We start from the raw sequence: 21,446 nt of genomic DNA on the forward strand, positions 1-21,446 counted from the left end.
AATATATATGGAATCAAAAATCGATAAAATGATCTTTTAAAAATGACTTACTCGGTAGCGTAACGAACATATATTCTCCGTTTGTTAATAATGAAATTCGTGCAATAACGCAGAAATGATGTATTACGAGGAATGAATAAAAAAAAAACGGCAGGTTCTTGAAAATATAATCCACCGTTCTCATAATTTCTCTTTTATTTATTTAATCTTTCTGTTTAACTCTCGGTTGACGACTCCTTAGCGCATAAAGGAATTGCACTATATAACTACAGAATAGCACTGATAAGCCTACATAATAATTATATTTTTATGTAGTATTAAATACACTTTACACATCATAATATTACTTCGTTATAAAAAAAAAAAAGAAGAATAATTGTTGAACTTCAAGAATATATCATTTTCTCGTTTTCCTTCAAAAATACGATATGTGTACATATCCCTGGTACTTTAATACATTAAGATCATTGGTCCCGGACAGGCGTTTTCACATATATAATATTTGCAACATATATTATGACATCTACAAACTTAAACTCTTACGTTGCACGCGCATTTTGCATGCTCCATCATCATACATTTCAACGTTCCTCTTAAAGTCAGGTACACTTTAAATAAATTCAATAACGATCGTCGCGTGTAAGGCGTAATCCCTCTAACATATGACATTTACGATGCATCCAAAGAAGCTCATCAAACCATTTAACAATCATAGTAACACTAAATCAACAATTCTTTTTCTTTATACCTCATAATTTCCTCTGTAACTATTCGCGAATCAAGAAAATCGTATGTTGCGTAATAGATTTTTTTTTTCAAGCTATTAGAATCAAACTTTAAATAATAATAATTCTTCGAATGTTGTCTGTAACAATCTCTCTCGATCCTTAATGTATCCGGTACATTATAGATCAGTGTCTATACTTTCAACGAGTTCGATATTTGCGTCGAACATGGTACAAAACTTCTTAGAAGTTATCATCATGTGATAAAAGTATTTCCCAATATGACAGAATTATTGAAACAAGAGAGACGCGCGTATCCGATGTAACTGGGTTTCCTTATTAATTTGGACAGCATAACGCTGAACTAAATAAATGTTAAATTGCGAAGAGCTACAACTCCCTCAGATTCTTAAACTATTAGAATCAAGTACTCTGTTCGTTAAACTTACGTTGTCCATAATCATCAACGCTATCGAACAACGTGAACAATAAAGATAAATTTATACTCCGAGTAAAACTTGTATAGTACATAAAAATAATTTACAGGGGATGTTAATGTATCATGCAGCAAAGATAACATATACACGTGTTCTTCCCAACAGTTTCCAAGGAACTATTTATCATTTGCCACACTGTTCCGTGAATGTTTACGCAAGCGTGCGTAAACGTAATCGCCTATAAGGTTACGATTGAGGTTTCTTACGTCTACCAAATAGATTACTCAAAACAGAACTCCTCTTGCAATCGCGATCCTTGCGATTACTACCCATGCTGTGTTCGCTTTCCGATCCACTCTCGCTGGCTCTCCTGCTGTCCACCACTATGTTTTGCGAGTTTTGTGGCACAGCAGGCGGGGCTACGTATGGCGGTAAAGACACTGGCCTACCCGTGAAGGAATTATTCTGCTGCAAACCCTACAACAAACAAATAGAAATGTTGCACTCGAATTAATAGTCAACACGTTCACTGTCCATGACCCGTATACGGGTCATAGCGCCACGCTTTTGGATACGCCGCTGAGAGTCCGGACAGTGAACGCCTCGACACAACTATTACTTCGTTATAATTAGCTTAAATCGCTATGTCGGAATTTAGCAAAATGATAATTACCTGTCTGGTATTTACTGGGACATTTCCATAAGCTGTAACAGAAAACAATACCCATGTTTCTCTCGACGTTCGTTTCTTACATAAAAATAATAATCGCTGAAGTTTCGTGTGATCAAACTCTCGTATATAGATAAAATGAAATATGTTAGCACAAAGAAGGAGTGTTAGACGTTTCTTCGAGTTCTCAGCAGCTAGGTACGCAGGCTAGGATAAGCAAGAAGAGAAACACGTAACGTGTTGGGGATGTTGTATCGCAGCATGCAAGAGCGTCGAGTACGAAAGATTTCACAAACAATTGACAACGACTAACCAGGATCGTGAGGAGCACTCCACTGAGCCATTCTGGTTGGTGGAGGGGCACTCGATGGCAAGGGAGGTGCTACTTCTATAAAATAACGATCAACTTTTATTGTTGGAAAAGGGACCTACGCATACACACACGCGTTCAAAGTGTTCTCCCAAGAGTAGTTATAGTACCTTGATGTTGAGAGGTGATGTCACCGCTACTTTGTCTATGCCAGGTTGCGTTAGACGTGTACTGACCAGACCCGTTATGGTTCAGTGTTGCGCTACGTTGTTGGTAGAAGCTAGGTCTCCCTTGTACGTGTTCAACATCTGCACGAACAGGTTCAAGAAACAAAAGTTAACTATCGGTTAACCAAAGAGTACAGAATATAGACGCAATTGTAAATTAACATACCCTCGCGTCTATATTGGGGCAAAGCCTCTGAACTCGGTGAACGCATAGGAATTGGGGGCGGAGCACCTCTCGGCGGGATCGGTGGCTTCTCTCCCGAATTGGATTGATATTGATCCCTCTGGTTCGCCAGCTGTTCCTGCTGTATCAACTGTTGCTGCTGCGCCATCAATTGCTGCTGTCTGTGCATTTGCAGGAACTCCGTTTGCGTTTGGTGCAGCTCCGTTCTAGGAGTAGCTATGAACTCGGCGTTGTTCTGCGGATCTCGTCTCTGTTGATTCTGTCTGTGCATCTGAAGGAACTCGATTTGAACGCTGCTCGAGGAGTTGGACACGTCGCGTCTGATCACAGAATTCTTTCGCTCGAGTTCAGGGGTAGACGCGTGGCTGCTACCGGTGGACATGTTGTCGTCGGCATGCTCGACAGACACGTTCTGCAACCTCTCCAAACCCTCCTTCTGCGACTCGTCGTAACTCAGAAGCTGCAAGCTGGGCGGCAACTTGGCGTGGAAGGATATCTTGTTGACCCAGTCCTCCATCTCCTGCTGGCTAGGAGCGAGGAACAGGAATTCCGATCCGTCTGTACACTTCAACCTGAACACGTTCTTCTTCTTCGTGTAGTCGTCCGCCTTCTCGCATATGGCGTTGAAGATGGTGATGGGGGCGGTGGCTGCTTTGCTCGACGAGAAGTCCTCCATCTCTTTGAAGAAGCACAACAATTGTCCACACAGTACCGTGTAGTATTGCTTCCAGGAACGCACGGCAGCCTTTTTTCCAGCGCTTTGCAGCTCGTGTTTCCTCTCGAGGAAGCCTTGGATCTCCACCGGGGGCAGGGCATCCATGTTCTCCATACGCTGGAGCTTCCGGAAGCTCTGGGTCCTCCTCCTGGTCGTGAAGCTCGGCGTCCTCTTCGGTTTCTTCGTGTCCACTTTCATGCTTTCGGCTCTCTTGATGTCCGGCGTCGTTCTTCTCAATTTCTCGCCGAACACGTGAGACATGCCGTGTGGTTTCTGGATCGACGGCGACTCCAAGCTGTCGGACATGTTCGAAGTCTTCAGAGGCGACAACTTGTTGATGGACTCGTGTTCTTCGGTCGTGCCGTTTACGTCGTCGTGGACGCTACGATGAGGGCTGTCCAACAGTCGTCTTCGTTCCTCCTCGCGTTTCCTCTCTTCCGTTATCCTTTGCACCTCTTTGCGTTTCCGTTCCTCGAGACGGGCGCGCTCTATTCTCTCTTTCTCCGCTTGCCTCGCCGCCATCTCCGCCTGTTGTTGTTTCTGGAACGCCTGCTCCAACATGGTTATACGCTTCAGCGCGCTGAATCGTTCCTCCTGAGCCTCGATGGTCTTCTCAAAGTCTTCGTGCTTTCTTATCAGCTCCTCGACCTGCGGTATAGTCTCGCCAAACTTCCCATCGTGCAGCATAGGCTCCCTGCTCACGATCCAGTTCTCCAGCGTTTCGGCCTCTCGCTTGAACAACTGCGTGTCCAGATTCTGCTCGTATATGTGCCTCCTTTGCTCCCAAGTGTCTTTGAGGAACTGCTGACGGTACCGCAACACGGATATCTTGTCCTCGATTTCTTTCGCCAGGAAGTGTCCCTGCTCTATCAGTTCCTGGCCGATCTTGTAGAACTTGTCGAAGGCCTCGTTGCGCGTCTCGATCTCCGCTTTGTACTCGCTGTGCCTGGATATCAGTGCCTCGGCGCCGGGCACGTCGCGAGCCAGTTCCGGGGCAGTTACCTTGGCCACCATTTCGTTTATCCAGGACATCAAGTCCCTGTACTCGCCCAAGTACGATTGCAACTGCTCTGCTTGCGACAGCTTGCTTCGCCTTTGGGCTGCTTTCTCCAGTAGCTCGGTCCAGGCTGCTTCAGCCTCTTGGTGCTTCACGTCTATGTGTATACGGGCGTCCGGGAACAATTCGATCAACCTGGAGGCTTCATCCATCAGCAACTCGACCTAACAATACAATCATCAAACTCGTTTTGGAAACAGAAAGTCACTTACAATAAGTTATATCATATTTTCTGTTGGAATACCTGCTCTTTCACGGCACCCAGATCGGTCTCAAATCCTTGGTGCTTCCTCACTAGAGCCTGAATCGTTTCCAAATCGTGACCGTAACCATCAGAACTGAGGGCAGTTTCTTTCTCCTGAATCCACGAGATAGTTTCATCGGCTGTCCTGTCAAACATGTGCACCTGCTTTGCACCCGCTAACGCGTCCTGACGCGCGTGCGCCAATTCCTTCAGATCCTCCCACTGTTGCTTCGTTTCTTCGATCTTCATCAGTATTTTGTTCTTTTCTGGGTTGTTCTCCTCCATCAGCTTCTGTCCTGCGTCGAGGACTGCCGATACACGGCCCTCGCTGGTCGTCAAACCTGCTAGAAAGTTGTCGAATATCTGGATTAGAAGCTCGACGTGTTCCACGTCACGACCGTAGTCCTCAGAAGCTGCGACCTGGAACAAATTTATTCCCATCCGTCGATATCGATCTACCATCACGATCAATTGGCGAAGACCGATTATATTCCTGGGACTTACCGTCGTTTGGTCTCCGATCCACTCGATCACCTCATCCGCTTGCCTGATGAACTTGAAGAACTTCTCGCTCTCCCTCAGTCGCTGTAATCGATAGTCCTTCAGTTTCTGCAATTCTTTGAACTTCTGCTCGATCTCTGTCTGTTTCTGCGAGATGTTCTTGCTATCGAAATGGTGCCTTTCCGTCAATCCGTGCGACAGCTTTCTGAGGTTCAAAATGGTGTTCTCGAAACCTAGTAAGTCTCGTTCGATCTCTTCCAACTTCTTCAGCAAGGACTGAACAGAATCTTCGTCCTTTCCATAATCAATAGACGTCGATTGTGGGTGTTTCTCTTTTATCCATTGTTCAGCCTCGGCAGCCTCGGCGTAGAACTGAAAATAACAATTTGCAAAACACCATTTCATAGACCAAGTGAACTTGTACCAATTTATTAATTACCATTTGCGACTCGACGGCGTCAAGCAAGCGCAGCTTTCTCACGCTGGCTAAATCCCTAAGGTGCGAAAGCTTCTCTTGCAGTTCCTGTGACAATTTTTCGATCTTCTCCGACGCGAAGTGACCGCTTCTCACCATGATCGTGGCCCTGCTGACCAGGGACGACACTACGGGCTCTCTGGATATCAACTCCGCCTCCAAAGCATGGTGTTTCTTCTGCAATCGCTGCACAGTGGTCAACGAACTGCCTAAGTCGTTGCTAGCAGCCAAAGGCTCCTTCTCTGACAGCCAATGTAGCTCGTCCTCAACGTCCCTCGCGAACTGATGCAACAACTTCGCGTCTTCCAAGTTGTCCCTTCTTATCTGCATCGGTTCTTGCAAGCTGTGATACCTGTTTATGGTGACCAGCGCCCTGTCTTGTATCTCGTCGCACATAAAGTGTTTCGACTTCTGGAAACTGGTCGCTGTGTCCTTGATCGATTCGCAGGCCTCGTTGTGCCCTAGAACGTCGTTTTCTAAATTGGTGTGTCTCTTCAACAGGTTCGCTACGCTGGACAGATCTTTCCCGTGGTCCTCCGATTGCAACTGAGTCTCCACCTCGTCCATCCACGTCTCGAACTCGTCCAAAGTACGGCCGAACAGTAAAGCTTGATAGGCGTCGTTTAATCTGTTCTTCTTCAGCTCGCTGGTCTCTTGCAGGAGACGCCATTCCGCTTCCAATTCTTCTAAACGCTCTTGTATGCTGTCCGAAGCGTAATGATTCTCTTCGATTAGTGCTTCACCTGATGAAAAATACAATTAAAAATCAATATTTCTTTTCTAGTTTGTATAGAACTTGCAGAATGTAAGTTAGGGTTTACCTTCGTTGACCACTGCCGCCACTCGTCCTTTATTGGCCATCAGCTCACTCTCAAAAGCAGTGTGCTTCTGTATCTTGCTTTGCAAATTCGACGAGTCCCTGTAATTCTCGTCGCTAGCCACCTGTTGCTTTTGATGCAACCAGCCCTCAACTTCGTATATGTTCCTAAGGAACTGATGCAAATGATGACTCTCCAACAGTTTTTTCCTCCTTGCTCTTGCGCTGTTCTGCAGCTTATCCCTTCGAGCACAGACGGACACTAGTCTCTGTTTTATAATACTTGCATCAGCGTGCTCTTCAGACAAGATATCGTTCGCGAACTTCTCTAATTCCTCGACACGTCCCAATTGCGATACCAGCATCTTTTCAAACTCCTCGTGCTTGCGCAACAACGCTTCAACGCCCGACAAGGACTCACCCAGATCGTCGTTGTTGAGGAACGCTTCTTTCGTTGCTAGCCAGCCATCAGCTTGATCAGCCTAAAACAAATAACGCAGAAATCATTAGCTCAAGAGTGTTACCAGTGACTTTTATTAAACTTGTATTAAGAGTTGCCGTTTCAACACTTACTTGTTCTTTAAACAACTGCAATTGATGAGCCTGCGTCAGCTTTTGCCTTCTACTCTCCCAAGCATTAACCAGCCCCTGCCTGAACTCTTCCAAATACTCCAGGTTGTCCTTCACGTCTTCGTTGATGGCGAGAAGCTTCTGTCCATGCTCCTTCAAGGCCTTGAACGTGTCTTGCCTGCCATCTATCTCTGCCTTCCGCTCTTGATGGAGCTCCAACAGAGATTCAGCCTCGGATATCGTCGTCGGTGGTTCGGACTCGTCCATCCGTTTGATCGTATCCACCACCCAGAGCTCCAGTTCGTGTAGCTCGGCTTGGAATTTGTGCAGAGTGTAGGCCTGATTCAACGCCTCGCGGCGATACTGAGTGAGACGCTGTAGATCGTCCCAGTTGGACTGCAATTCCGACAGAATGCCATTGATTTGGGGTGCTTTGTCCGGGTACTTTTGCGACAGGCCTCTAGCGTCCGCCTTGTGATCTTTCAACTTTCCTTCGATGGCAGTCATATCGCGTTCCATCGCCTCCTGCTTTCTCTGCAAGTGTTCGACAGCAGGCAGATCCTTGCCCACGTCCGACGTGTTCATGGCTACAGATTTCTCGATGACTCTTTGACTCGTGTCATCGATGTCCCTGTTGAACAGATGGATCTCCAGCGCTCCTGCTAACGTTTCCCTGTACGCACTTAACGCTCCTTGCAGGCCCTTCCACTTGCTGTTAAAATTGTCGCGTCGCTGCTGGATGGCCTTGGACTCGTTATCCCTGCCCTGTTTGATGAGCTTATCCGCCAAAGCGTTGATCGTCTTTATCCTCGAGTCGTCCACCCTCATGTCGCTGTCCACGTCGTCGAGCTTCCTTTGGAGGCTCAAGCAGTGCTCGTAATCCTTACCAGTGTCGCCAGCTTGGACCATCATCTCCTTATCACGTATCCACGCCTCGATCTTCTCCACCTGGTTATTGAATTCGAGAATATCCTGCGCCTCTTCCAAGCCTCTGCCACGGTTACCAGACTCCAGCAGCAACTTCCTCCAGGACGCGTGCAGGTTGTCCAATTGCTGTCGAATCTCTGTACTTGCCGGGTGCTTTTGCGCGAGCAGCGTCTCTCCTTTGGCCTTGATCTCCTCGATTCTGCTCTGATTCGCCGCCAGCTCTGCTTGGAACGCCTGGTGTTTCTGCAACTTCTTGATCTTGTCCTCCAAACTGGACACCTCGCCCTTCGACGCCTCTGCCTCTAGCTTCTTTTGCTTCTCGCCGATCCAAGACTCTGCCTCCGCTACGTCTCTGACAAACTGCGCGTGCAACAAGCCCGCCTCCAGCCTGTTTCGTCGCGATTCGCAGAGATTTCGGATCCTCGCTCGCCTTTGCACCACCTCGCTCAACCGTCTCGCTATGGTTGGCGAATCGAAGTGATTCTGCGCCAGCAGTTTGTTACCGTGCTCCTGCAGGGCCGATAACTTCTCTTCCTGCGTCACTAAGAGCTTCTCAAATTCGTTGTGTTTCTTGACCTGTGCGTCCACCTCCTCCACGGAGTCCCCAAAATTGTCGCCGCTCAAAGCAGCCTCCTGGGTGGTCGACAAGTTGTCCAGTTGCTTGGCGTCTCGTAGGAAGAAGTGTAGGTCTATGAGCTGGTCCAGATGAATCTTCTTCTGTTGCCAGGCAGAATGAAGCTTCTGCCTCTCGTCGAGCAGCTGACTGCATTTCTCCTCCACTTCCTGTGGACGATATAAAATGGTTTCTTGCATCTAGGAAGTAGGTAGAAAGACGAGCCATGTATTTGAAAAACTTACCACGGCTGCATAGTGGCCAGTTTGAACCATGGCTTCGCCTAAATCAAGAACAGAACTGAAACTGGCCTCTCTGGCCTCGATCTCCCCTTTCAGCGCTTCGTGCTCAGCCTTCAAGAGCTGTGCACTCGCCGCGTCTCTCACTTTGTCCTCCGTTGACATCGTGGCACGAAGCCCGGCTGCCCAATTCATTAAATCTCTAACCTGGAAACACATTTAACAAATTACATTTCTGGATTTGCTTAAATTGAGTTCAATGAGTCAATACCTGAGTTAAAAATCGCTGCAAGTCGCAACTTGCTTGCAACTGATCTCTTCTATGAGCAGACCTCTCCTTCAGTTCTTCCCAATGAGCAACGACAATTTGTTGTTGTTGATCGATATGTACAGCATTGTTGCCCGGATAGTGCACTTGCAATCGCGACGCGTCTTCGACCAAAACTTGCAGCTGTGCCTCCAAAGCCACCAGATCATTTTCGAAGCCTTCGTGGCGTCTGATCAGTGCCAAGACGGAATTCAGATCGCGTCCTAGATCCTCCGGCAGGGCTGCTTCCTTTTCTTGTATACGCGATAAAGCTTCGGCGACATCGCGATGGAACCTGTGAATTTCTCCCGCTGCTTGCAGTCTCTGCTCTCGATTTCGAATAAGACCAAGGAGGTGCTGCCAAGATTCCCTAATGAAAAGTTTAGTAATATTGGTTTCTATTCATTAACGCATTTCTTTCTAGAAGATATCATCACACATATAATATACACAAGTTAAGCATATTAAAAATTCTCCAATGTGTACTCACTCCATCGCAACACGTTGCTTCTGCACTTGCCTTACAGGGTCATCATCATCTTGTCTGCGTTAAATATATGTACAAAAAGACTGTTAGCAACCCAACACCAAAATACTTGATCATTATTGCATTGTCTATACTTCGTATACTTCTATTACCCGTTTACCATTTTTCCATAATATACAATTATATTAAAATCTAACAATTTACTACCAAATAGGAAGTGCCAATACCACAGTGGAATTTAGAAATAAGTTCAAAGAGTTGAACATGCATTTAGTAGAGTCGAAGTTTTAGGAGTCTCCAGAGTTTTCGATTCAATATTATGTGCTCGACTGAAATATCTATGATATGAAAATCTTACCCCAATTGTTCTTGGCGTTTCTCGATGTCCTGAATGTAAGGGCTCTCGTTGGCGATCAATTTCCTAGCCAGCTCTTCGCACTGATTGAACCGCTCCGAACCAGCCTCTATTCTATGCTTAAAGTCATTAAACTTAGCTTGCAGTATTAGCAAGTGTTCGTAGTCTTGGCCATAGTCTTCGGATCCGGCCGCTTGTTCCTGCTCCTTGATCCATTGCTCTAACTCTCTACTTTCTAAGAAGTATTCGTGGCGATACATACTCTCCATTAAACGTTGCTGCCTTACTGTGGCCAGCCTTTGCAATGCCCGCATTTGTTGGGCGATTGCTTGTTGCTTGTTTGCTATCGCTTTGCTGTCGGGATGCTTTGCATTGATCATGCTAGTGGCTGTATGCCCCATTTCCGTTACGATACCGTTGTACGTATCTAGTTCTAATTCGACAGCCTGGAACGTTAAATTGTTTCGTGAATCTGTTCCATTAATTCTGTTAGAAAAAATGAAGGTGAACGTACCTTGTGCTTTGTTAACAGTTTTGTAGCGGCATCGCGATCTCTGCCATAATCAGTGGAGCTGAGAACGTCGTTCTTTTCGTTCAGCCAACTTTCAACTTCACCTGCCTCGAAGAAAAACTCTTGTGCTTTCAACGATAGATCCAACGCTTTGCTTCGTTCCCCTGCTTTCTCTTGCAAATCTCTCCACGCGTCGTCGAGCTCGTCGCATAGTTCTCGTATCTATGCAAAAATCGAACTTCATAATTTGATTGCATTAAGCAGAGCAGAAACATTATATGCAAACTTAAATAGAAATAAAGGACATATTAGTCTTACGAAGTAAAATTTCACTAATAGTTTTCTTATATGTGAACGAATTAAATAAAACAAATTTCTACCGTTAATAAAAGAAAAACACATTAATGTTTCTGAGATAAATCACGTAAGACAAGCACATGCATGCGTTAAAAATTTTCACGATTCTTGTTCGCAGCTGAACGTACGAAAAATCTGTCTGGAAGCATCTTGCAACACTGAAGCTGTTCTGTTGTTTTGAAATATTAATATAAAAAAAATTCGTATCAAGACCTTTGTTGAAAAATACTCGAGAATAATTACAATGTTATTTTCTTTAAATGAAACAACACCATTCATGCATTTGTGCCAACCTTACCTCTGTAGACCCAATATTCTTGTAACAGTCCAAACTGTGCAAAAATCATAAATTTTTATTTCAAACTCTCTGTATAACAATATAGGATGAACAAGGAGGGCATGTATATTCTCTTTTCCTCTGGAAACATATATACAACATAGTTTTATAGTAAATATTATTACCTTTTTCTTCTCCGGGTGTGCTTGATCGATCAGAGCCTGTCCGGAAGCTGAGGTTTTGTCGATCATGAGTTGATGTCCAGCAATCTCTGCCTCGAGCTTTTTGTGCTTTTTATGCAAGGTCTGAGCTTGATGCAGATTCTGTCCAAGGGTCGTTGAAGATGCTTGGGGAAGATGATCTTTTATCCACTGCAGCTCCGCATCCAATTCGAAACCAAACTTATGGAAGCGTAAACTTTCTTCCAACGCCTCTCGTCTTCTCTTGGCTGGCTCCTTCAAACTACGGAACCTATAACCCAATGGAATTAACAGACGAATTACATAATATTAACAAAGTGTCCAAGCAACACGTACTTCCTTTGAGTCGCCTGGCTAGTTTTCAGTATGTTCGCAGCATCGAAGTGCCCCTCGTGAGCCATCTCTTCACCGATGGCCACAAGATCATCCACCTTCTGTTCCCACTGACACATATCGCTCTCGAGCGTTTGATGTTTCTTCAGCAACTCCTTGCAACTCCTGAGGTCTACTCCTACTTGCTTGCTCTGCAAGCAATTCTCAATTTCCTCCAACTTCAACCTAGCATCTTCCATGGTACGATTGTAGCCATGTTGGCAGGCAGCCTGCCTCAGTCTGCGTCCCTTTTCCAGAGACAACGCTACCAATGTTTCCCACTGATCGTTCAGCTCTTTCAACGTTTCGCCTACGTCATCCGACCTGTAATTCTCCTCAGATATCAGAGCCTTCCCAGCTTTATTGACCGCTCTCAGTTGCCCCTCGTTGGCTCTGAGCTCCCTCTCGAAAGCTTCGTGCTTCTGAAGCTTCCGTTCGAGATTGTTCAGGTCACGGTAGCTTTCGTCGGACGCGGTCTTCATTTTATCGCCTAACCAGTCACGCAGATCGTCTACCTCCGCCGAGAATTGCTGATAATGCTCCGAGGCGTTTAGAGCCGCTCGACGACGTTGGGCAGCCTCTTTGACTCCCATTCGTCGCGCCAACACTTGATTTCTCCTCTCGTTGATACTGCACACAACATTTAGATCGGGTTAGCCGTAGATCAGACCTAAGCAATCAATATGAAAGGACTTACTAATCTTTGTCATAGTGGTTCTGAGCGATCAGCTTGTTCGCGGTGTCGCTGAAGGCTTTCAATCGGTCGTCCTGCGCGTGTAGAGTATTCTCGAACTTCTCGTGCTGTTTAAGCAAAGCCTCCACATCGTCCAAGGATTCCCCCAAGTCGGTGAACTCTAAAAATGCCTCGTGAGAGCTGGTGGTAGCCTCGATTTGATCAGCCTCCCGATTGAATTGTTGTAGTTCCAGACACTGCTGGAGCCAGGCTTCCTTCGCCATCCAATTGGATGTCACGGATTGATACAGACCGTGCAATTTATCTAAGCGTTCGCTGACATCGACCAAAGCTGGATTACGATGAAGCAGTTGGTTCCCAAGTTCTTCGACTTCTCTGAACCTGAAAGAACAGAAGATGTGCTTGGAAATGCAAATGGCAAGTAGCTCTGGTCACAAAGAATGTAAAAGATTCTAATGCTTACTCGTCTTCCCGCGTTCTTACTTCTTCTCCTAACTCCATGTGCTGCTTTCTAAGCTGCTCGGCGGTAGCAACGTCTCTGACGGGCTCCTCCACCTTCATAGTGTCCTGCACGTCCGCAGCCCAATTGATCAAGTTCTTGGAGCTGTTCATGAAAATCTGCTGGCCAACTGCGTCTTCTAACCTGGACCTCCGTTCCTTGGCTTTGGTTTGAACCTGGTTCCAGAGCTCCTTGATCTCGTTTTGCCTGGCGTTTACGTTGTTCAGTTCATGGGGATAAGAACTCTTTACGCTGTTGGCTAACAAGTTCACTTTCCTCACCTGGAACGAGAAATGTAGTTTGATCTCTGATTTACCTTCCCATAATAGAATTTTGTTAAAAATTACGATCGTACTTTTTCTTCGACGGGTGCCAACTCCCTCTCCAAGTGCTGGTGTCGTCTCTGTAAAGCCTGCACCGTTTTAAGGTCAGGCCCCAGTTCCGCGGTGTCCAGCTGGGTAATCTTCTCCAGCATCCAATCGTGAGCCTCGTCGCAAGTCCTGTTGAACAACTCCACGCTCGAGGCCCCCTCCAGGCTCTTCTCCTTCTGCGCCTTCAGCCAGTTCAAATGGTCCCAGAGTTGATGGATGTGCCTCTGTCTGGCTTTCACCTTGTCCAACTGACTGTGTCCCTGTCTGACGAACTCGTCGACGGCCGCGTCTATGGCCTCGACGCGTTTCCCCGACGCGGACAGGTCGGTGAGGAATTTCTCGTACTTCCTCTTCGCGGTTTCAACGTTGTCGCGAGGATCGTCGACTCTCAGCATCTTCTCCTTGTCCTTGATCCACTTCTCGAAGTCGTCGCACTCGCGGTAAAAGCCGTACAGCCGTATGGCGTCCTCCAGCAACGCGTGCCGCTTAACTGCCAACTCCTGGAGCTCGCCATAAGTGTCGTTGATCTTCTTCTGTCGTTTCTCGACGCTGTCGCCGTCGCTGGTAGCGGTCTTCCGCTTGATCGGTTTCACGGTAGACTTTATGGACTTGACCCTCCTAACCGGAACCATTTGCTTCACCATTTTCGTCTTCTTCACTCTCTGCGTCACTCGAACTTTCTCCGGCCTCTTCACCTGAACCTGTATCACCTTGGGCTCGAACTCGCATACGTATTTGGCTGGCACGAAACCATCTGTACCGTCGGCCTTCCTGACGCTCCACCAATCCGGGTTGGTTTTGTTCAGCAGAAACATAACTTCATTCTTCACCATCTGCATACCCTGACCACTGAACGGATACAGACTCTTCACCTGGGGCACCAGTCTGTCCTCAAGGACCGTTCTAGTTTCCATTCGTTCCACGATTTCGTCGACCCACTCGTCTTGAGGGACCAACCTTATTTCTTTGCCTAAAAACGAAGTAGAAGGGTTTATACGAGTGTTACTCTAAGTTTACAGGTTGTAAAATATAACTTACTCCATTCTTCCTGTTCCAGCTCAGCGACTGGTTCCGAATCAGCAGACAGCTCAAGGGTGGAGATTCCAGATTTAATAAGCTTCTCAGCCTGCATGTTTAGAGACTGCACGTCGCCCTTGTAAGCATTCAGCTCTCCCTCCAGGTCCTTGTGTCGCTGCAGAAGCGCCTGGGCGCTCGGTTCGTCCACGCCGTAATCCTCAGAAGCTACAAGAGCCATCTTCTCGTTCATCCAAGAGTCAGCTTCGTTCGCGTCCGCGTAAAATTGGAAGGCTTCGGCGGCGTCGTCCAGCTGCTTCTTCCTCAGCGCAGCCAACTCCTCCAGGACCTTCCAGTGCTCTTGCAACGAATCGATGCGGTTCTGAATTTCCAGGGACGACGGGTGGCTATCCGCGATCAGTTTACGGCCAGCGTCGCAAAGCTGTTCGGACTTGGGCCTCCGTACTTTCATCTCATCCTGCAGAGCCTTGTGTTTCTGTTGCAGCGAGATCACAGCGCGCAGATCCTTAGCAGAGATCCCGGCCTTGCAAATTCGCTGTTTCTCGATCAGCCAGGACTCTTCGTCCTCGTGGTCTTGGAGGAAGTGGTAGAAGTTCCTAGCGTCCTCGAGGCGAGCTTTGCGCTCCTTGCTGTACTCCACCAGCTTGTCAGAGGCACGGTTCAGCATGTCCAGTTTCTGTTGAAGCAGAGGCACCTCTTTGCTCTGAGGTTGCGCCAAATGCTGAGCAGCTTGCCTGCCCAATCTCCTTTGAGTCTCTCCCAAGGCGGTCACCTGTAGCTCCTGCAAGCTGTGCTTCTGCAACAGATCCTCGACTCCCAGCAAATGTGGCCCAACGTCTGTGCTCTGGAAGTACAGCTGGAGTTCTTGAATAGAGGCTAAAGTCGTGTCGATCTCTCGCATCAGGCTCGTGAGGGAACTCAGGGCAACCAGGTTGGACTTGTGATGGTCCAAGAGGGCCAGAAGCTCCTTCCACCTTTGCAGTACTTCCTGTTCCCTGACCTGAACCCTCTCCAAGCCGTGATAGTTCTCTCTCACAAGCTCCTCCGACATGTTTGTCAAATCATGAAACCGTTCCTCTCTGGCCAAGATGTCAGCGCTGATGGCTTCGTGCTTCTTCACCGTGGCGTCCACCTGCGCCAAGTTGCTACCGTATCTTGGATCCGTCAACACTTGAATCATCTCCTTCAAGTAGCCCTCCCTGAGTATACTCTTCCTTTCGAACTTGTAGTTCAATTGCTCGAGCCTCTCTTGACGAAGAAGCTCGGTTCTCAGGGCTACCTCTCGCCTATGCTCTGCCCGTTCTAGCTCCACCCAATTCCTCTCGATGTCGTGCACCAATTGACCCTCCTGAGGCGTAAACGCTGGCTGGTTCAACGATTTCAATTGGGTGTTTATGTGAAAGTACAAAGCTTCTATTTCGGATCGCTCTTTATACTTGGGTGGCTTCTCCACTGTTCTGTATTGCTTAAAAGTTAGCAATTCACGTTGTATGCCTTCTAGGGAGTTGGGAAAGTTTCGGTTCTCCAGAACTCCTATCTTCATCTTGATCCATTCCAACAAGTCTGTCGTGAGCTTCTCATAGTGGATCTTCATCTTATCGGCGTCCATCATTTGTCCCACAATCTACAGACATCGAGCAACTTAAAGGCTTTCGACAAACTTCGGTAAATATTAAAAACAAACAGGGAATATTTGACACATAATCGGGTAGACTGAAACTTAGTTTTTACCTGATTTATCGAGTATGGGATAAAGATTAAAATTACGTATAATTTACATACATTTGCGATTCTTTTGCCACTCTTGATTTCGTTCTTCATTCTGGCGAAGGTGTGATAGTAAGAGGCGACATAGGTGATGATAGATTTCTCGTCAGGACGTGCTGTATCAACGTCTTCCGCGTCCAATAATCGTGGAATCCCAAGTTCGGAATTGGCCACGTCAAAGGCATAGTTGAGGTTGTCGATATGTTTATTCTGTTGCAAGTCCGTCCACTCGACCAGGTCTGGCCTATGAGCGTGTATGAGGGCGTTGAAACCCAGACCGCTTCTCCAGGATCCTGGAACAAACAACACATGCATGTTATACGCTTCTATATTGTTCGAAACAGGCTTTTTATTCCTGACACAGAAGTTTCATTTACCAGTGAAATCCTGAATATTAACTCCTGGATAGCCATTGGTTTTCCTCTGGCACCAGAGCAACAGGGCGTCTTTGGCGGACTTCTTTTCGCTGCTGTCATTCTCCTCGTCCACGTCAATCTCGATTTCCTGAATCTGAAATCTGAGGATGATCGTCCAGATCAATCCCAGTATCAACCTTGGATTTCCATCGACTATGTCCTCAGCACCTATGCTCTCCAGCCGGACCTGCAGATGGCAAGAAAGCGGTCAAGATTAGGATCTGTGCTATTGCGATCCCGTAAAGGAGTAATGTAACGAGCCGGATACAACTATTTACGGAATTCAGAATTAGCTGATTAATGGACAGCTTTAAAAAGGTCATGCGCCGTGGATGCCATTTGGAAATGTTTATGCAAGTATCATAATGAGGATTTAAGCAATGGGTCGGCTGACTTTCCCCGCATAAACAGTAATTTCCAATGAAATATTCATTGATCTGCCAGGTGCCTCCTTCTAGGCTACGTTGATATTGCCTATCCGCTCCGATGTAGGATCTCCCAGCACAGTTGTATCAGGTGAATGCAACCGCATAATACGCTCGCAGAATTTACGAGAAGGGATTGGTGGACTTCTGGTACAATGATATTCGCATTCCAGCGTGCACGTGTGTGCACGGCCACGGGGGGAACAAGTAAAAGAGCGGAATGCACGTTGGCTATGGGTATCGTTGCGTAAACAGTGGAGTTTAATAGGCGGCTGTGTATGAGGGAACGTGGATGAGTATCTCTCTATGATAAAATAGAAACATGCATCGCCTGGTTGCGTCATGTGAAAAGTAAGAAGTGCAAGACGGCCTTCGGAATATGATAATGCGGTTATTGGAAGTGAGAAATCAGATGTATTGTGTCAGGTCATGTCTGTGCTTATTACAATAGAAACAGGGAAAAATATTCGTGTAACAGTTGAATGCACTGTGGAACACCTCATTCCTTGGGGGGGGGGCTGTGATGCCTCATAAGGGTTCTCAGTCCCCCTTCACATGATCAGAGGGTGGTCACCATGGGGTTGTAATTGGTAAGAATCCGGCACTACATTTAGGGGCCTCAGGATGTCCATGAGTCGGGGACCCCCAGTTTCTCAAACAACAAGGAAACTAAGCAAGCTTGTGTATATTTCATTTACATATTACAAATAATTTAATGTAAGAGGTTATAGTGAAATTACGTGTTCTTTTATTTGAAAGTTAATGCATTATAATTTCCATTCTGATCATATAGAATGATTGTGGTATATTAAAATAATACTGTGTATGTAAATTGACCATAGATGAACCGGGTTAGACCACCGGTGTGGAGTAATTGTAATGTGGTAAGAAATTACGAAGGGGGGAGATAGTAGTGTCATAAACATTAATAAATGGATGCGCTGTTAGGCCATTAGTCACACCTGATTATACAGCACTCCTCAATAACGAGCGAACAGGTGTATTACATTAGACTATCTACTCTAATTAGTCTATTTTTATTATAATATTCATAGGATGGTTTTATGATGGCACTGTTGTGTAAAATTAAAAAGTACATACACTGTTATGTCATTGGGCATACCTAATTATAGTTCATTGAAACAGTGCTATCATACAGAGGAAGTAAATGAATTCTGTAAGGTGCTATCTTCTACTGGCTTTATTATCATAATCCAGTATAATATAACTTGTGACAGTAAGTTTATTTGATGTGTCATTAGGTGATGCATTAGCACTTCCAGGAGACAGTTGCGCCATGATTAATTTCTACGCATTTCATCGAATTTCATGAACGATTAGGGTCCGAAGAAACGCTCGGGGGCCAAGAAACGTGTTCACGGTATCAACTACATTATAGTTAATCGTAGTGCGTGCCTGAAGCGCGACGTTCTCGCTACTTCTGGAATGTCGTCCGATCACTTGTGCCGGTCTATCAAGGCCGCCGCGAAATGAAAATTATTGTTCTTTCCAGGGCGCTTGACATCACGCGGAATGTAAAAGAAACATAATCGACAGTAGGTAAATACGAACGCACCATGAAGGACAAATTGGCCCACATGTGACGACGCAGTTCGCAAAATTGTTGGTGGGGAACAAATACCACATACGAGGTACACGAGTAGTATACCCCAATGTATTTTTTCGGCCCATTTTTCTGGGCCTTTAGATCTTGGTTCTCGTTAGAAATTCAAAGAATCCTTCAGCCTCCTCGAATTTGGCCATATTTTCATTCCTACTGTTTGCAATAATTATTAATTAACATCAGGCAATAGTTAAAATAATGCTCGATAGGGTGGGTTGTATAAATAATTGTTTTTAATACCATTTTGCGTGGAATATTCATTTTTCGGTCGAAGGCACGGTTAACTGTTAATTGATTGGTGAACTCGCCATGGACGGTCTTCCCCACCCCTTTAACTCTTCTGCCTGAGGCTAACTTTGGTGACCAGTGCTGACCATTAGTGACCATTAGTGAGCGAGTTCCGGATCTCCCCTTTCTAATTTCTTTTTCGACTTTCGAGCGTCTGTTGGGCTTGAGTGTGGGGTTTCATCTTGCTTTTACTTCTTTGGTCTCCTTCCATATTTCACTACTTGTTTGGTTTGTTCGATGCATAGTTTTGATTCTCATTGATTCATCGAAGAGTCTAAAGTATTGTCCCAGACGAGGTATAAGAATAGATCTTTCACCTAATGTATTTTTTCGGCCCACTTTTATGGGGTCTCGAAACCCCATTACCATTTTCGTGTCACTCGCAACATTACCAACAGATTTCGAAATGAATTTCAATCCCTTCCCCATAGTCATCTAGCATGTATTTACACACACGTTACAACTGCCTGCCCATCAACGCTAATTCAGTGAATAGTTTCTCAACTGACCGCCATTCATGAGAAGAGGACGTTAAAATCAACTACGAATTTTCAGGTCGGTATGGCAGTCAGATCGGGCCACGAAAGTTCATAAGGTGTAAGGTCTATGAAACTACGATGGGAAATCATTCGGTACACGTAAATTTCTCTAGAAACTATGCGTAGAAAGTCTGTACCGAATTGCATATTGCATCGACGCTGTTCAATCGAGAAATTCCTTTTTCTCACAGTCGGTAATTTACCTGCAGCGAATAGTTTATTATCGACAGATAATTGGCGGGGAAATTTAAATACCCCAAATAAATATTTTCGTTTTTCGTGAAATTTGTCAAGACAAATACGCTTTTGCTGTTAGAGATCAACGACCACATCGAGCGTTGTAGAAAACAACGAGTTAGAATCAATGATTCTTGGCGCTACCCCATAATTAGTCCCTGGAAAGTAAACAAACGGTCGTGCCATGCATATTATGCGACGGCAAATGTGTTTTTTTTCGTAATTTGTAGCCACGATACGCGTTGTATGCATAACAGCGGCGATCTACAGGAGCACATCGGAGGTGATCACTCGATAATAACAGATCTTCGATCTGCATAATGGGCCTCGAGGCAGGCGTTAGCGGTACGATCGTTCCATTCATCATTTTTACTGGATAATGTATCATTAAAACTTGAAGAGCAACCGTCGTAAACATTTATCGGGAAGTGGAGCGATAGAGGGGCGGCTGAATGGCGCAGGGATAGTTACGATTCTATCACGCGAACCACAGCAATCATGCTTGGCAGACAAGTCTAGGCGAGATGGGCTTTCAAAGTACACTGTGCTCAAAGTAACCAGGGGATCATGTTTCTGAGCAATTCCAAACGATGCATATCTTTCTTATAGGTGGTAATCAATGCTCCCAAAGACCCCAGTCAAATACACACGTGTTTCCTTAAACAACTACTCATAGAAATGGCCGAGGAGGCTACAAGTTAAGAAGACCCTAAGATCACCATTCCCAAGTTCATATCTCATACAAGATCTGATCAAATCTCTTTGTCTATGCTTGGGAACCATAGTTCTTGCCAATTATGAACCTGGCGATTAGGATGATCGATCTGTCCTGGTACCTCGCGATATCACCAGGGTCAAGTGTCATTTGCTTATCCCATTGCTACCAAACGATACGTCGCGTCTCCTCCACCGGCGTGTAAATTGGTAGAGCGATAAATTCTGGGGCTCGATCGAAGGGTCCAACCAAAGAAGTCGTTTAAAAAGTCATTCGGCGAGCAAAGCCCGGCGATTATCTTTATTGCCACGCGATACCAACCAGCCTGCGTCGTACAATCCGTTAAACCGGCGCAGGGATCAACCTTCGAATTTTCAGACGACCGAACTGCATACGTTCACGTTATAAACCGAGTATCAGCGGCGTATGAATAATGAATGAGCCACGGGCTGCATAGTAAGACGAGAGTACGGTACTGTTACATCGACCGTAGGGTGGGGTACAGTTAAAACTCGTGCAACGAGACGGCCAGCCAATAAGTGGCATAAAGGCAACGGCGTTAAATAACCGGTACCCGGCTCCTCGACGATTGCTTCTTGTTGCAGGCCACGGGTACATCGGCACTCGAGTGCCTCTCAGCGAGCATCCAAGTGCGGGCTTTTTGCTCGTAACGGAATTAATGAGAACGACGCTCGGACGGGCGTTTTTAGCGACCGGGGGTTTGGTTACATCAGGGATACTCTAAACAGACGTTTCGAGCGTGTTGTGTCTGGAGGTAACCCCGGGGCACTTCGAGTTTAAGAGGACTCTTACGCAATCTGATAAGTTGCCCTCCAAACTCTAGCCCCCCGAGTCTGCCCTTTGACGATATTTTAGGCGCTAAAGGCGTCGGTAAAGATAGACATCTGTTTGTTCCATAGGTAAACATCCCCTTTAGTCCCGGATGCTTGAACGGCCTCTTGACAGGATGCAGGAATCGATAGAAGGTATACAGGATGTAGGTCATGAGGCTTTAGGGTAGTTTGTAACAGTCCCCTTCAAGGAACTGCGTATAAGTTACTCCAGGGTCTCAGTTCCATCGACTCTTTGACATGCATCCTTCAGGCTTCACGCGTTTATTTTTAAGGAAGCGTGTTCCTTGTTTTCATTCCGTTGTAATTGCGCTAATTTCATTTCAAATAGAACATTTATACGACACCCATTAACTTTCGCTCCGGACTGGGGGGCTCACCGGCTTCGTAAATTAATTAAGGAGATTG

At 46.1% G+C, this 21,446-nt stretch overlaps 1 protein-coding gene across 4 annotated transcripts in view; it reads right to left on the reverse strand.

Annotated features, from left to right (window-relative positions):
* Positions 1–194: 194 nt before the first annotated feature.
* LOC122396432 (spectrin beta chain, non-erythrocytic 5) overlaps positions 195–21,446 on the reverse strand; it is a 55,370-nt gene continuing 34,118 nt past the window's right edge. For 3 of the 4 annotated variants that reach the window (XM_043394818.1, XM_043394819.1, XM_043394816.1), the window contains exons 4-26: positions 16,321–16,546; positions 15,959–16,236; positions 14,180–15,800; positions 13,126–14,111; positions 12,735–13,051; positions 12,275–12,652; positions 11,542–12,207; positions 11,191–11,476; positions 10,375–10,593; positions 9,864–10,306; positions 9,509–9,562; positions 8,983–9,388; positions 8,718–8,918; positions 6,936–8,642; positions 6,367–6,844; positions 5,510–6,288; positions 5,074–5,442; positions 4,570–4,989; positions 2,536–4,489; positions 2,313–2,450; positions 2,146–2,220; positions 1,836–1,867; positions 195–1,639 (exon numbers count right to left, since the gene is read on the reverse strand). In XM_043394818.1, coding sequence (XP_043250753.1) covers positions 1,409–1,639; positions 1,836–1,867; positions 2,146–2,220; positions 2,313–2,450; positions 2,536–4,489; positions 4,570–4,989; positions 5,074–5,442; positions 5,510–6,288; positions 6,367–6,844; positions 6,936–8,642; positions 8,718–8,918; positions 8,983–9,388; positions 9,509–9,562; positions 9,864–10,306; positions 10,375–10,593; positions 11,191–11,476; positions 11,542–12,207; positions 12,275–12,652; positions 12,735–13,051; positions 13,126–14,111; positions 14,180–15,800; positions 15,959–16,236; positions 16,321–16,546 — 12,264 coding nt within the window. In that variant the 3' untranslated portion in view covers positions 195–1,408. The remainder of the gene's footprint in view (positions 1,640–1,835; positions 1,868–2,145; positions 2,221–2,312; positions 2,451–2,535; positions 4,490–4,569; positions 4,990–5,073; positions 5,443–5,509; positions 6,289–6,366; positions 6,845–6,935; positions 8,643–8,717; positions 8,919–8,982; positions 9,389–9,508; positions 9,563–9,863; positions 10,307–10,374; positions 10,594–11,190; positions 11,477–11,541; positions 12,208–12,274; positions 12,653–12,734; positions 13,052–13,125; positions 14,112–14,179; positions 15,801–15,958; positions 16,237–16,320; positions 16,547–21,446) is intronic. The other variant, XM_043394817.1, reaches the window with a different exon arrangement.

The sequence above is a fragment of the Colletes gigas genome, unplaced genomic scaffold (genome assembly GCF_013123115.1).
Source record: "Colletes gigas isolate AHSC1104 unplaced genomic scaffold, ASM1312311v1 Colletes_gigas_Sc00007, whole genome shotgun sequence".
In the NCBI taxonomy this organism is placed as follows: Eukaryota; Metazoa; Arthropoda; class Insecta; order Hymenoptera; family Colletidae; genus Colletes; species Colletes gigas.